Here is a 16,381-nt window from a genome sequence, read left to right as displayed (position 1 = left end):
ATACCTTTGCATTGTTCCCCCAGTTAAAATGAGGATCTATCTTAAGGAAGTGAACTCTAATTTATAATGCAGGAAAGGAAGAAATGGTCATTATATTTCTCATGTAAAACATTGTCTTAATATCCTGACATGAAATTTAACTAACTGATACATAACTGGGGAACATGTCCAGTAAGTTAATGTGTGTATTGTTTGGAGAGATGGTGTTATTGCCTTTTCTGAAAATTGACTATATCATTGAAAAATCAATAAGGTAAATATCTCATTAGAAAAATGGTCAAATAACAGTTCAAATATTACCAATGGCCCATACCCTAAAAATACTAATTGTTAATCTTATGGATAACCAAATAAATGCCAATTGAAATGAGGAAGCAGCCTGCTGGGGGATGGAAAGAAGGAAGAGCTATGGACATGGGGGATGCCTGAGGCGCAGGGTGCCAGGGGTTGTGAAGAGCACCTGTACGGTAGAGGCATGAGCAGCTGGACCCCATCCGCGGGTCCAAAGTGAAGCGGACACCAGCCCACTGTCCTGAATTCCACGGTCTCTGTCCAAACCAGCAGACCATCAGAGTTAATGTGTAATCACCACTTAGAACATGAGAGAAGGCAAGGTCGTTGTGGCGAGTGTGTGGGAGAGGCTGGGGGCTGGAGGTGCAGGTGGGTCTGCAGAAGAGGCTGAAAGGGCATCATCAGAAGCAGAGGAAGGGGCTGGGGCAATGCCCTGGAGACCACATGGCATGGACTGTTCCTGGAGCTGAGTGGTGGGAGGCCCCACAGGACAGGAGGGCAAGGTGCAGGCTAGTGTGGGGGGGGGTCTTGAAGGTCTTTGCAAGGTTTTTGGGTTTTACCCTCAGGTAAATTCCTGGGAACCCACTGAGGGTTTTTCAGCAGGTGAATGACCTGGCCTGATCTATGTCTTTAAAGGAGATTCTGACTGCTTTGTTCCAAATGGACCGAATGGGGCACGCGTGATGTAGAGACCCAGCGGGAAGGGAGAAGAAGGTGCCACAGGTGAAGGCACGGCCAAGGCCAAAGACGGAGAAGATCAGGCAGGATGTGGTTGGGAAGAAGAGAGGCTCAGGGGGTCCAGTTGAAGACCATCTTCCATCTGCCTGTTCTATGTCTGCCGGAGTAGGACTCAGTCTGGCGGCCGCCAAGAGACACCCAAGTTTTCCCTTTTGGGTTTCCTTTCTACTCCAGGAGAAGAGGCAAACTGATGACTAGGTGGGGGGAGAAACAAAGGGACAAGGAGGGGTCCTGTTGGGGATAGTGTAGAGTCTTAATTAAGTGACTTTGAAGATGCCAAACCCATCACATTTCTAAACGTGGCTCAAGGGAGCCTGTGGGTCTCCTGTAGACTTGATTTGCAATGACAACAAACTGTCTTCAACAGTGGCTGACATTCTAAGTGACAGTTCCATGGCCCCCACAGGGTGGTGACACGGCTCTGCTCGGCCTGCCCACCCTCCTGGTGGCTTGTGTGGCTTTCCTGCTGTTCACCTTTGTGTGGAGAAGAGGAGGCACTCGTGGGTTTTTGCTCCCGCCTGGCCTTCTTCCTCTTCCCATCATTGGGACTATCCTGCAGGCGGAACTTCCGGACCTGCCCACCTCTCTCTGCAGGGCAAGAGCCCCTCAGGTATGACCAGCTGCTCCCTGGGTTGGTATAAGTGCTTTACTCAGATTTCCCAGCTAATGTTGGTTGGGCGGGGGAGGTTGTTTCTTTCAGTTGTACTAGAATATCCCACTTTTTGTTTATTTGATCCTCTTAAAGAGACCAGGAGTTGTGACCCCTCAAACATGGTTCCATTCTTAACTGACAGCTCTCTGAGGTCCCTTTCATGGTCTCTGACATGAGAGGGAGCTTCCGGCTTTGATTCAGACGACACTGAACAAGAGCCCCATAATACACGGGGCACCCGTTCAGTGAGGATTGTATCCACGGCACAGTGTGGTCGTTGCCAAAGCTGCACCCCATTGTCATGATACAAAGTGCCCACCACCCATCTGGCTTCCAACTGTAGATCTGGAGGTCAACCCCAGGGAGACCTGTCAGCATGTTATTTCCACATCCCTGCCCTTTGGTTAGTCTAGTGCCTTGTGGACCCAGGGATCAAAGGCATCCACTCAGGAAGGGCTATGAGGGGTATAGGGGCATCAGAATCCTCAGACAGCAGTGGATTGTGACCTGAGTGAGGGAGAGGTGGGTGAACATGTCCTAGACTGCCTTGTGGTCTAGAAGCTTCTGCAGGACCTTCATGGAGTCCCTCATCCCCACTGGTGGAGAGATGGCTGTGGGCACTCAGTGGTGCCCACTGGAGTGTCTCCACTTTTCCCTAGGCCCGTCTGGGCACCTTCCCGTCCCAGCCTGGGTGGGATTCTACTGCTAGTCATGTGCTTCTCTCCCTGGCATCAACTCTGCTCCCCTCTCTCCCTTCCAGGAATCTATGCCTCTGCCAGGCCAGGCTCAGAGGGACATGGGTGGCCCTACTCACAGTCCCCAAGCTCCCAGGCCCCTCATACTCCTGCAGCCCCAGGGTGCCCCTCCTTCCTCTTCCCGCTCTCCTAGGGGATTATTTCTCTTTTCCTGCCTGCTCTTATTTCTTCAAACCTCCATCAGTGTCCCCTCTGGCCCCCATGTGGTTCTCACTCCCATTTCTCTGAGAAAACCAGGCTGTCAGGAACACGTCCTGAGGCTTCCACACCAGCAGCCCAGAGCTCCTCAGCTCCCACACCATGAAGCTCACGGGCTCTTTGCACTGACAGGCACGGAGCTGTGCCACCGCTGCCTGCCTCTGCACCTCCCCTTGCTTTCCTCTGTCTGGAAGGATCTTGTTCTACCAGCACTGCTCAGACCAGAGGCCAGGAGTCATCCTGACTCCCCTCTCCCACCACATCCTGGCCACCAGCAAACCCCTTACTCTACCAAGAAAAGACATCAGGAATCTGGCCTCTCTGGATCTGGATCAATCCAACACAGCTTCCTTCCCACAGATGCCCTTTTTTCCATTCTGTCCATGCTCCACACGGGGAGACCCTGGAGGGGGAAGCCCACTCCCTCAGCAGCCAGTGTCCCTCTCTAACACACACAAAAGGCCTCACAGGACCTGGGCCTCCCACTCCCACAGACCCATCCTCCCACCACCTAACCCCCTGCACCATCTCCCATGCTCTCCTGTCCTCTGCTGCCCACCATGGCCACTGACCTCCTCACTCCTTCCCAACACAAACACCCTCAATTCTCAGGGCTTTGCTGGTCCCTCTGCAGGGGCTACTGTTCCCACAGATGTCCACCTGGTTGGCATTCCCATCTTTCTTGGTGTTAAAATGCTGCATTCGAAGGAGACCCTCCCTAGTGGCCTTCTCTTGAGGATGAGAGCACCACCAGCCTTCTGCCCCTCCTCACTGGTGTTTCCCATCAGCATGTCTGCACGGAGGCATACTCTGGACGTGACCGTCATACATTACCCACTAGAATGTGTATCAAAGAAGATAAATGTCTTGCCCTGTCTTTCCTCAGTCCTGAGACACCGTGTAGTACCTAGTATTTCTCGAATGCTTAGTAAGTGGTTTGTTCTCTCCAATAAAGGAAGGGATTAGGGAAAGGCACAAGAGGTTGAGAGGCCAGAGTGTGAGTCCCTGCACAGACATGCTGCCCTCATGTCAACATGGCCCCTGTCTGCAGCCCTGAGTCTTGGCTGGGACACACTGATGGAGAGGGTGCTGGCCAGACGTCGGGGCTGCTTGGGAGGGAGTGTCTCCATTTCCAACTGCCCCTGTGCATCCAGGAGTTGGGCCAGTTGTTCAGGTGTGCCTTGCCACTGTCCCCAGCTGGCTAAGCAGCACGGCCCCATGGAACCACTGCGTCGGGGCCCCCCACCCAAGTGTCGTGCTATATGGACACCAGGTCCTGAAGGATGTCCTGTGCCCTCAGGAAGTCACTGCAGATGTTGCAGAAACAGCAAGAGAACTTGAATCAGAAATGGGGCCTGAAGATGGGACTGGGTTGTTGTGATTTCATGAGAAAACTTCAGCAGATGAGGAGTTGCTTCTTCGGGGTGAGCGAAGGAAGCGGTTTCTTGAGAAGGACTCTACTGCTGGTGGTGATGCCATGAAGATTGTTGAAATGACAACAAAAGACTGGAATATTAGATAAACCTAGTTGATAAGGTAGCAGTAGGGCTTGAGAGGACTGACAGCAACTCTAAAAGAAGTTCTGTGGGTAAGATGTTGTCAAACACCATCCCATGCTACAGAGAAATTGTTCATGTTTCCTCCATACTAGGATTTGACCAATTAGGGACAACGTCTCTCATCTAGTGAAATCAGGATCTCACAATAAACCAGAAATCCCCGGTATCCTCACGAGGTTAGAGACCAACTCCCTGGGGCCCCCAGGCCGCTCCCGCGCAGCAGGACACATCACCTCCCAGGCCTCCTAAAGGACTGAGCGCAGAGGCTTGTGGGAAATGTAGTTTCCCGCGACAACGACGAACGCCCGCGCGGGACTCTGGGTCTTCCGGGTTCCTTCGGCGCACGTGCGGACCCGCCCCTCCTCTTCCGCCCGGAAATCCGGCTCCCTGCGGGTGTCGGCCGCTGGGGCTGCGGGCTCCGGTGGGTTGGGTCCTGTGTCCCTGCAGGTCGGTGCGAGCGGGAAAGGGGAGTCCTGCGGCCGGCGGGAGCTCGGCGGGGGCGGGGCCTGGCGTGCAGGCGCGACCCGCGGAGCGAGACCCGGTGCGCGGGGCGACGGGGCTTCGGGGCCCTCGGGCTGTGCTGGGGGCGGTCGCTTGGCCCGGAGAAGGCGCGCTGCGGGGGGCTGGGCCCGGCGGCGGCCGGGGCGGGGGTGGGCCTGCGGGCGGTGCGCGTGCCCGTTCCCGCTCGGGCGTGTCGCGAGCGTCTCGGTGCGGAGTGCGAGGGCCCCGGTGCGCGGCGGGGTCCGCGAAGCTCTTCCTGGGAGCGGCCGCGTGCGCGGGCTCGCCTGAGGCCCCTCCGAGGCCGGGGTCGGGTCCCCCGCACTGTGCGGTCTGCCGAGCGCTGGGCTCGCGGCGGCGTCTGCAGGAGCTCGTTTGCAGGCGCCGCTGCTCAGGAGCGACGGCTCGGCCCCCGACGGCCGTCCGGTCTTCTCTGGAAGGGGCCGCTGTCCCGGGGCACGCAGGGGACGCGCGCGGCCTGAAAGACAGCCGCGGTGACTGGGGCGGAGGCAGAAGAGCCCCGGCAGGGGGAAGACCGCAGCCTCGCATGGCCGAGCGCTTACGGAGCAGGGTTGGGGGGTGCCGCCTCCCCCAGGGGTCACCAGGGGCTGCGAGTTATGGGAAGGTTGGACCCGCTCTCTGGAGACCTGAGCCAGGCTGAGAGGGGCGGGCGACGGCGCGCGAGGTGTCGCTCACCCCAGGGGCCTGGTGTGAGGGGGCGGTAACCTGCTGAGGCTGAGAGGCCACTCGCCCCGCCGACCCTGAACGCTCCGTGGCTCGGTTCTCCACTCACGGTTTCTGTCGCCTGAACTCCCTGCGCTTGCGCAGCTGGAGCTGCCTCCGCGGTCCCCGCGGTGGCTCGGGAAGGGTCTGCGGGCACCTCTGCCTTACGAGAAGGGTGGGGGCGGGGAGGGGTTCCAGGACACGAGTGGGCCGCCGGGCTCACCGGATTGCACGCGTCCGGGAACCCGACTTGGGGGTGGTGGTCGTTCCCTCTTTTACCACAGTGAAGCCACGGCCCATGTCCGCTTCTGACCTCATTTTTGATAAATGCGGTCACTTAGGACAACCGTTTCTTAGGGGAACTGCCTTAAACGTGCCTGTCCCACTTTCCCCGATGTTTTCTCTGTCCTGCGGGTGCTCAAGGCATTTACAGGGCAGGTGTTCCCACTGAATGGCAGTGACCTGTCTGTGAAGACCAAACATTCTACAGTGCGATGCCCGGAGCCTGTTTTTCCATTTTCCATTGTGTAAAATGGGAAAATTGGGCTGCAGTTTTCTTCTCTAACCCGTTTTTTGGGACTGCAAATCAAACCCGGCGTGTGCCCAGCTGTAACCAACAGACTCGCGCAGCGAAGTACAGGTGTTAAGACAGGTGTTTGCGGGCTCCCCTCGGCGGGTCTTCCACGGCCTCACTGGAGTCCAGCGAGCGGGCAGTCTTCACACCCCTCGGAGGTTCGGTGTGTGGTTGTCAGGTTCTGTTGATGGTCCTTGGTGTGTCATTCAAGACTTTCTCCCCGTGTACATACTGAGTTCAGGGGTTTAAATGTGTCACGTTAGCGTTTGCTGGGTAACAGGCCAACCACATTCAGTGACTTTAAACACCAGTCGTCGTAGTTTTTGAGGTCCTGCGGCTCAGCACTTGGGGCTGGGTGTACTCGGTCGGTTCCTGTGCCGGTGGTGCCTGGTTCCCAAGAGAGGCCGTAATCACCTGGTGCCGTGACTGAGGTTGGTTGGTGAAAGAGGATTTTATGTCCTTCCTTTGGTGGTTGGTGCTGGCCTTTGGCTGAGCCTTGTATCAGGCTAGCCCGGGCCTCCTCACAGATGTTAGCGGAGAAGTGCTCCTCGGCCTGCATCCGGGTTGTGTGCGCTGCGTTCCTTTTGATGAGAGCAGGTTACGTGGCAAAGCCCACGTCGGTGTTGGAGGACGTGAGTACAGGGAGCAAGTCACTGAGAACCATCACTGGAAGAGTGCGCTGCGGCCCAGTGTCCGCGTAGCTCACGTGTGTCTCTTCCTGTGAAGGCCCGGCCCGCAGTGTTGTGTTGCAGGGTGTCCACTTTCTGTGAAGACGACGTGTTTACACCACAGGTGTCCTCACGGAGACACTACGGTGAAGCCCTGCGCGAATGTCTCCATTAGTAGGAACGTAGTTAAACAGTCATTACTTTAATGAGCATCTTCAAAATCTTAAATTGATTCTTTCTATTAACTGTTGATAAGTCAGTAGGGAATGTGTGCTTTGATGAACAAACTATATGTGTAAATTAATGGGCCTGTAATAGGGTCTTTCCTGCCCTTTCTCAAGGTGTAAGATTCTCTTGTCCCACAGGAGCTGCACGCCCTCTCCTTCCCGTCTTCTCTAGCTAACGTGTGGAGAGCTTCAGACAGGAGAGTCCCGGGTGTGGGAGCAGAGCCCCAGCGGTCTTGTCATGCAGCCCTCTCTCCCAGGGATCTCTCCAGAGCCCTCTGGGCATTTCCAGGAGCAGCGGGAGACGAATACGCCTCTGGTGAGTTGTTGGCTGGTTTTCCCCTCAGCTTGTTTTACATGGTGCTTCCTAAGCTTGGTGAGGAAGGGCTCAGGCTTTATTTATTTATTTTAATTTTATTTTGTTTCTCAGTGTTCCAAGATTCATTGTTTATGCAGCACACCCAGTGCTCCATGCAGTACGTGCCCTCCTTAATAAGGGCTCATACTTTAAAATAGAAAAGTAGAAGTAAGTAAAATGCAGCTTCAGGGTGATACACAGAAACGTGGTAACAGTGGCATGTGGATGTGGATGGGTTCTACCACCTTAGAGTCATCCAGGGTGAGTGCAGGTTGGTCTCTGGTGTTTCTGATGCCACAGAATGACACACACCGTTGCTACCTGTCCAGAAGGGACCCTCAGAAGAGGCGTGTCCCATTCTCACAGGACCTGAAGATTGCAGGCACAGAAGTCCGAAATGGGTCTTTGTGGGTCCCATGGCTGAGGGGGCGGGCAGTGTTTTGCCACCAGTCTGGAAGTCAGCACTTGCAGCGCGGTGCAGTGGCGATCGTCACCTGGTGCTGGAACGCAGTTTGCCTGAGAAGCTTTGCTAAAGTAGAGTCCCAGGCAGCTTCTGGAGGGCCCTGCTGGGTGCACGGCCCCACTGCAGCCACGGCCCGAGCCCTGCTAGAGTCAGACCCTGGGGTGTCTGCAGGACTGACTGGCTGCAGGTCTTACTCTCCACGTGTTTCTGTCAGCCGGTCTGTGGAGGCTGTGTGTCCAACTGTTGATAGTGGTATTTTCTGAGAGAGTTCCACGGCTCGTTTGCGCCTTACCCTGCTCCGTGTCGTCTTAATTCATGTCTTCCAAGTGAAGAAATAACCCTACAACCTACAGAGCAACCCAGATTATGTTTGATTGAGTGACGGTGCTGTGGGCTGTGCCTCACTCGACTCTTCTGCCGTAGGAAAACTGCTGTCCAGGGTCTTCTCCTGGACGTTCTCGTCTGTTAGCTTCTGGGGCGGCCTCCCTCGTGGTTTCTTCTGCTTGTTTCCTCTCCTGAACGCAGTTCATGCAGGTGCTCGGATCTGGGCCCCATTTTCACACTCTCTGGTTTTCCTGGGCTTGTTTGGCCCTGTGCGGTTTGACCGTCTTGACAGCGCCTCTGTCCCCTAGCTTGTCGACCACTAGTTCAAGCCCCTGGGGAATGTTTTCGTGTAGTCGTCCAGAAGGCACTCCAGACTGAGTGAGTCCTGTGGGAAAAGCACATCTTCCTTTCTTCCCTCACGTGTACTTCTTCCATTTAGCCAGTGACTGAGACGACCAAAATGGGGTTTCTGTACTCCCTCTCTCTCCCGCTGAATCTCGACTGGCATCGGGCTCTGGACAGATGTATAATGAGATGTAGCCACCATTTTAGTCACACCCCACTGCAGCCATACAGAATAGCGTCATGGTCCTCAAAATCCTCTGTGCCCCTTCCGTTCATTCTTCCCTGCCTCCTAGCCCTTGGCAGTTGGTGGTGTTTTTCCTCCTAGCCCTTGGCAGTTGGTGGTGTTTTTCCTCCTAGCCCTGGGCAGGTGGTGACGTTTTCTCCGTAGTTTTGCCTTTTACAGGTGGGCGTGTAGTTGGAATCAGACAGTATGTGGTCTTTGGCGTTTGCTCGTTTCACTGACTAGGGTGCATTTGCGTTTCCTCCCCCATCTTTTCCTTGCCTCGATAGCTCCTTTGTCTTCAGCCCTGTGCAGCATTCCGTTGTCAGAGGGAAGCACAGTTGGTTCATGCATCCCTGGAAGACATTTGGTCACGCCCAGGTGTCTATCATTATGAATAAAGCAGCAGTATGCGTCCACGTGCTGGTCTTTACATGGACATAAGTTTTCCACTCCTCCAGATGCATCCAGAGGTGCGATTAAGGGACTGTGGGTTGGAAGCTTGTGTTTACTTGCGCAGACAGTACCAAGCTATCTTCCAAACGGCTAAACCACTGTGGTGCCTCGATACGGCAGCCACAGCAAATGAAAACTCGGCACTTCATTCCGTTACCTTTTTATTCACTCCTCACAGGGTTTACCACACGAGTCTTTACCAAACACACTACAGTAGTAGTGCCCTACTTCATAGAAAATACAGGAACTTGTGAATAGTATAAATCCATTTGCTGCCCCTGTCATGTGTACTGTGGATAGTACACACGTGTGTACATACTGAACCTACAGACATTATGAGTGCCCTGTACATTGTTGCAATGTTTTCCCTAAAGGATCATGTTTTTTATAGACATAAAGAAGAAAAATGCGTGTATATATATATATATAGTTCCTTATATTTACCTACGCATTTGGCATTTGCAGTGATCTTGATTCTGTCTTATGGATCCAGATTATCGGGTGTCACTTTGTTTCAACCACGTAGAAGGTCCTTTGGCATCATAGTGCCATCTTCTGATGATGAATCATGTTAGTTTGTGTTTATCTGAAAATGTTTTTATTTCACTTCAGTTTTGTAGCATAACTGCTCCGTGGGTGTAGAATCATGGATTCAAAGGATCTACTTTCACCACTTTGTTTTCCCGTTGTTTCCGATAAGTTGCCCGTCCTTCCACGTATTTGTAGCTGGACGTGCTCGCTCTTCTCTGGCTGCTTTCAAGATTTCTCCTTACTCTTGGATGTTGGCAGGTTGGCTGTGATGTGCCTAGAGTAGGTCTGTTTGACTTTTTGTTTTTTGTTTTTTTCCTAAATCTAACTTAATTATGGGCAATGAAGTTAATAAATCTGTATATTCAGATCATTCACAGAATTTGTGAAGGTCGTAGCCATTGTTTCTGAAATTCATAAATGCTCTATTCTTTCTCCTTTCCTTATGGAACTCAAATTACATGTCGTTAGACTGTTTTTTAAATTGTTTGTGGGCCTCTTTTTATTTTTCTTCATTTTTTTCTCTCTCTCATAAAGATTAGAAAATATCTGTTGATCCATCTCCCAAGTTCAGAGACTTTCTTTTGCTGTTGTTTCCAGTCTGAGGTAGGAAATTTCTGCTGTGGTATCTCTTTACCTTACCCCACAGTAGAGAGTACAAACCGTGGGTGTATTTTGTACAAGACCAAACACACACAGTAAAGAATGAACTCTTAGACTTCCTGTTCTGATCCAGGCTGATGCCTTGAATTGAGGCACGTGTCATTCCAGGAATTGGTGTCATTTGAGGACGTGGCTGTGAACTTCTCCTGGGAGGAGTGGCAGGACCTGGATGATGCTCAGAGGACCCTCTACAGGGCCGTGATGCTGGAGACCTACAGTAGCCTGGTGTCACTGGGTGAGTGAGAGTGTCCTGGTAGGTGTAAGCACTTTCCTCTCCGTGGGTAAAGGCGCGGCGGTTTATGAAGTGAAAGGGTGCTCAGGTTTAAGACCCGCGGCCCAGGAGAACGTGCGTGCTCACCCCTCATCAGAGGTTCATGTCGGCCCTTCATCATCCAGTCCTTGTGGCTCTGCTCGTGTCATTCTTCAAAGGCCCTGAAACTTAAGCGGTTTGTTAAAAGTCCCACTTGTTTCTGATCAACAGGGCACTGCATTTCCAAACCTGAGGTGATTGTCAAGTTGGAGCAAGGAGCAGAGCCGTGGGCTGTAGGGGAAGCCCTGGCCCAGCGCCTCCCAGGTCAGTGAGTGCATACCGGGCAGGGGTCTGTGAAGAGGAGAGCTGGCATTGGCCGTGCTGGGCTGTTTCCCCAGGTCCAGACCTCAGGACAGTGAGCCTGCGTGGATCAGACCCCTGCCTCCTTCACTCTCACAATATGGCTCTCACCCACACATGTCCCCTTCTTTTGTTAATTGCCCACTCTTTTCTTCGACTTATCCAAAATCCATTCCTTACCTGCCTCCTCTTAGACTATCTTTCTTCATTAGCTGTTGTCTCTGGGTTCAAAGATGCCCTCCTTTCCTCCATTCTCATGCACCGTTTTCTTTCGAGTGTCTCATTTATTCTTTCAACACAGGTTAAGCATGGGTCATTTTGTAGTTGTGGGGATTACAGTGGTAATCAAATACACGCCGTCCTTTCTAGGAGATTACTTTCAGTTGAGTCAGAATGAAACAAATACACAAAATACTAAGAAGTGGGTAATAATCAGAAATAATGTTTTACCACTCTGAGAGAAAAAATGGGGTGTGTTATTTTAGTGGGGAAGCCCAGAGAAAGTATTTTTAAGGGAATTATCAAGACTTTACTTTCAGATAGCTTTAACTTGAGGTGATGATTTAGATTTTCCAGTGTTGACAACATAATCCATACATGGGTATACTGTCTGGAGTCGAGATTGGGTGTCACTATTAGAAGCTGCAAACTAGAACAGTCTTTAGCCTGACTGGTATTTGACGCACAGGATGAGAGGAGGTTGCCCAGGTAGTTGTTAAGGAAATAAGAGAGCGCAGGACCAAGCCTTGTCAAGCACGGAATCAGTGTCACAGAGGGGCGGAGAACCATGCACAAGTTGCAGTGTGGAAAGGGGTGATCTATGGCATGGGGGGAGAATCTGGAGTTCATGTGTTCTCAAGGCCAGTGGAGCCAGGGGTTTCAGGATGCAATTGCTCCTGCTAAGTAACCCTGATATAACACAGAGAATCCAGTCCATGCATGGACTCCATTTCCATTGAAAGTAGGACACAGCTGATACTCCAAAGTGCAAAACAGAAGCCTTTAGAAACAGCAAATTGTCAAGTAGGGATGCACTAGCAGGAGGCAAAGTACAGCAAAACAGGTGAGACTGCTTTTCCAAGAAGCAGCCAGAAAAAGACTTTTCAGAGCTCGTGGGTGCAGCCTGTGTTGCAGAACCTAAATTTTTCAGACCAGCAGGGAGGGTAGCCCAATGAGGAGAATTGGAACTTGGTTGTAAGAAGCCAAGGCATAGGGTTTCATTAGGAGTTAGCAGAAAGCTGTCTTTGGCTAGCACGGAGAAGGAGAGAGGATGCCCGTAGCCATCCCCCAAGTAGCAGTGAAAAAATAAAGAAACGTTGGTGCAGATCCTTGTCCCTAAGCAATATCCCTGCTTAGGTGACAAATGGCTGTCTGCTGCATCCTAAAGTAGCCAATCCAGGATGATCCTGTCACCTTCAAAGCTGAGTGATGAGGAAAGGCCAAGCAAAAAGGAATGCGCAGTTATTGTGAGAGAAAACAGGAAACAGAAGGAACACAGATGACAGATGAAAAAACTCAGCCGAAACTGCGGCTAGGGAGTAGGTGACTGTTGTGACTGTGGTGACTTCCTCCTGGATCCAGAAAGGAAAAAAGAAACTTAAAAAAGCAGAACCGAGGGCGCCTGAGTGGCTCAGTGGGTTAAAGCCTCTGCCTTCCGCTTGGGTCATGATCGCAGCGTCCTGGGATTGAGCCTGCATCGGGCTCCCTGCTCAGCAGGGAACCTGTGTCCCCCTCTCTCTCTCTGCCTGCCTCTCTGCCTACTTGTGATCTGTCTGTCAAATAAATAAGTAAAATCTTAAAAAAAAAAAAAAAAGAACCAACAAATAAAACCATGATTTGATATTCAAGAATCTATTAGTGTCATTTGTTACATGAATTAGGGAGAAAAATAATGTGCTTATCATAACATACCCATTATCGATTCTTCAAAATTCATATCCTACTGTGACGGAAAGGAACTGCTTTATTCCTACACAGACCTTCCATAAGAAATGCTTAGATGTGGTTCACAGACGTGGTTACTTTGTCTCATTTCAGATGTCCAGAGTGCAGGTGACCTGATTGAGACCCGCCAGGAGCATCAGAGCAGACATGTGGGGCAAGTTGGGTTCTCCAGCAACAAAAGGTCAACTATGAAGAGAACCGCCTTGGGCAAACCATTTAATTTGAGCACAATCCACATTTCAGATCTGGTTATAAATAATGGAAACTGTTCAGGAATGAAGCCAGAGGAGTTTGATGCGTGTCAGAACACGTTTCTCCCTGGTGAGCCTGATGAGGTGCATGGTGGAGAGAAGCCTGAGGACCATAATATGAGCGGCAAACCCTTCGGGTGTGAACACCGTAGTTTTCATCAGAAGGGTCAGATTTTGCAGCCACCTTTTGAATTTGTTGGGCAAGGGCACGAGTTTAACAAGGAGACAACCTTCTTTACACATAGCAGTGCTCCTGTGGGAGAGACTGCCTGTAACCATGATGACTGTTGGAGAGCCTGTGACAAGTCTGCTGTCGTTGTCCGAGAGAGAACTCACATAGGGGAGGGTCAGCGTAGGTGTAACAAATGGGGAAACACCCGCGTGAAACCAACCCAGTCGAATCTTCACAGAGCTGATGTGGAGGAGCAACACTGTGATCAAAGCGGGGACAATTTCAGCAAGAAATTACACCTTACTCAGCTTTTAGGAACTCAGTTAGGAGAGAAAACTTTTGAATGTGACGTATGTGGCAAAACTTTCCACAAAAAGTCTGATCTCAGTAAACATCAGAAAATGCACACAGGGGAGAAACCCTATCAATGTAGCGAGTGTGAGGAAACCTTTATCAGTAAAACAGTTCTTACAGTACATTGGAGAACTCATACAGGGGAGAAACCCTATGCATGTATCGAGTGTAAGAAGTCTTTCTGCCATAAGTCTCACCTAACTGTTCATCAGAGAACCCACACAGGAGAAGAACCATATGAGTGTTACGAATGTGGGAAATCTTTCTCTGTGAAAACCAAACTCACTGTGCATCTGAGAACACACACACGGGAGAAGTCCTATGAATGCAACGAGTGTAGGAAATCCTTTTACCAGAGGTCAGCCCTCACTGTACATCAAAGGATTCACAATAGAGAGACACGTCATGAATGCAATGATTGTGGTAAAACCTTCCATAAGAAGTCCATTCTCACTGCACATCAGAGAACTCATACAGGAGAGAGACCTTATGAATGTAAAGAATGTGGGAAATCCTTTGGCCATCGCCCAGCTCTTACCGTACATCAGAGAACTCATACAAGAGACAAACCTTATAAATGTAACGAATGTGGGAAATCTTTCTGTGTAAAGCCAAAGCTCACTGTGCATCTGAGACTTCACACCGGTGAGAAACCATATGAGTGTAAGGAATGTGGGAAAACTTTCTACCAGAAATCAAAACTCACTGTACACCAGAGAACTCACACAGGTGAGAAACCTTATAAATGTAACAAATGTTGGAAGACCTTTTGTGAGAAGTCAACTCTCAATAGGCATCAGAGAACTCACACAGGAGAGAAGCCCTATGGATGCAAAGAATGTAGGAAGACTTTCTACCAGAAGTCAGCCCTGACTGTGCATCAGAGAACTCACACAGGAGAGAAGCCCTATGGATGTAATGCATGTGGGAAAACCTTCTGTCAGAAATCACACCTCAGCAAACATCAGAGAACTCACACTGGGGAGAAGCCACGTGTGGCGGAGACTGGCGATACCCACACCGAAACTCACTTTGTCTTTGTGTTGGGCACACAGTTCGCCTGCATTTCTCGGCTCCCGTTTACTGTGGGTGGGAGCACGTAATTGAGCTCTGGCCAAGAGATCATGAACACCAATTCTGAACGTTACTTCCATGCCTGGCCACAAAAAAACTTAACTTGCCTTTGCTGATTTTTCATTCCTTGTGCTCCGGAAGTGCAGATTACCCACAGGTGTGTCTTTGGAGCCACAGGGTGAAGATGGCAACCAGGACTTAAGGCAGAAGGGACTGACTGGGGAGGGCAAAGATCTTCCCAATGCTGCCTCACAGATCTTCACCTGCACTTACCTGAGTGAGAAGTAGTCACTGTTGAATCCTACGTGTGACCTATTTCCAACAATGTGAGTCCATTGTAGCTAGTTCACTTTACGAATTTGAGGTCGGCTTCTGTGAGACGTTACCAGTCCTCGTGTAAGAGTCACAAAGGAAAGAACCTTTGTTGTCACTTTTCATCCCCAAGCCATGGATGGAAAAATCAAAGAAATCATAGGAAGAAAAATTCAATAAATGCAGGAATGCCTTTATTGGGCAGAGACAGGTCATTGAACATTGAGGATAAAGTAAAACCTTATAAACATCCTTAATGTGTTCCAGTTTTCAACAGAATGTCCAACTTTATATCAGTGATTTTTTCATGAAGCGAAAACTATCAGTTTAGGTAATGTGGATAAAAAAATTTCAGATAGAAATGATACATATTAAAATTTTTGAAGGACTATGGACCATTTGTTCTCTGGGGTGATTTTTTGCCTCTGCGGGGACTCTTGGCAATACTACTGGTAAGTAGCACAGTCAGTTCTGAATTTTTCTATTTGGGGTTGTTACAAGGCCTATGAAGATCCTAAGGGGTGGAGAAGTAGAGTCCACCTGTTGATGTAAAGGCATCTCACAAGAGCGTGTGGCCGTCTCTGGAAAATACAGTAGGACACCACCTGCTCTCTGGCCACAGAGTTCACATCACTTATAAATGCACACTACGCTAACACTCAAAGGATTCCAGCTTAGCTGTTTGGCTGAACATCTAGGACGTCATCATCTGTATCAGGACAAGGGGCACAGTCTCTTTGGGAGCAGTGCCTTCTCTGTGGTTGCTCTTAGTCTGAAGCCATGTGACCTCAAGTGACCACGTAGGTGGCCCACATACAACAACAGTGTAGCATGGGGATGGGAGACTCAGTCCACTCAAAGGGGAGGGCGATTGGGAGGCACTCAGCCATCTGTGGTCCCCAAGAACTCTGAAGTCTAGCAGGGCACCCCATCAGCCCCTCGATCAGGGTGCAGTGGGTCTGAGAGTGACTTCCAAAGCTCTGGGTTCTGCACTCTTGTCCTCTCTCTTCTACCAACACATACCCAGTTTTTTTTTTTTTTTTTTTTTTTGTTGTTGTTGTTGTTTTACACTAACTAGTTTCTTCGGGTGTATTTCCTGCCCAGAGGGCTCTTTTCATTTGAACTGTTTCTAAACGTATTTCAAATTGCTTTAATTTCCTTTAAAAAGTTTTTTGATTTTTGATCTATTAAATTATAATCCACTCCATCAGATGAAAGCCCTCACCCACCACTCTGCCTCAAACAGAGTGATGTGGGGACAATGCCCCTAAGATTCGCAAAAACCCGCTGTGTCATCTGTTGTGAGGATTTACAAGGCTTAAGAGTCTCAGAGGAGGGTCTTAGAGGAGCATCCTCGGTCTGAGATTTACTCTGAGGCTCCATTTTGCTGATAGTGTCCTGAGTGTGATCTTTAGCCTGAAGGCATT

At 50.5% G+C, this 16,381-nt stretch overlaps 1 protein-coding gene across 1 annotated transcript; it reads left to right on the top strand.

Annotated features, from left to right (window-relative positions):
* The first annotated feature begins 4,563 nt into the window (after nt 1–4,563).
* On the top strand, nt 4,564–15,349 carry LOC308355121 (uncharacterized protein). Its single transcript, XM_080823090.1, has 5 exons — nt 4,564–4,640; nt 7,022–7,199; nt 10,346–10,472; nt 10,719–10,811; nt 12,885–15,349. The coding sequence occupies exons 2-5, from the start codon at nt 7,122–7,124 to the stop codon at nt 14,669–14,671; spliced, it is 2,085 nt and encodes a 694-aa protein (XP_080679216.1). The 5' UTR covers nt 4,564–4,640; nt 7,022–7,121; the 3' UTR covers nt 14,672–15,349.
* The last annotated feature ends 1,032 nt before the right edge of the window (nt 15,350–16,381 follow it).

Source organism: Martes martes, assembly GCF_963455335.1.
Source record: "Martes martes genome assembly, chromosome: 14".
Lineage (NCBI taxonomy): Eukaryota > Metazoa > Chordata > Mammalia > Carnivora > Mustelidae > Martes > Martes martes.
This window is presented reverse-complemented; position numbering and strand designations above follow the sequence as displayed.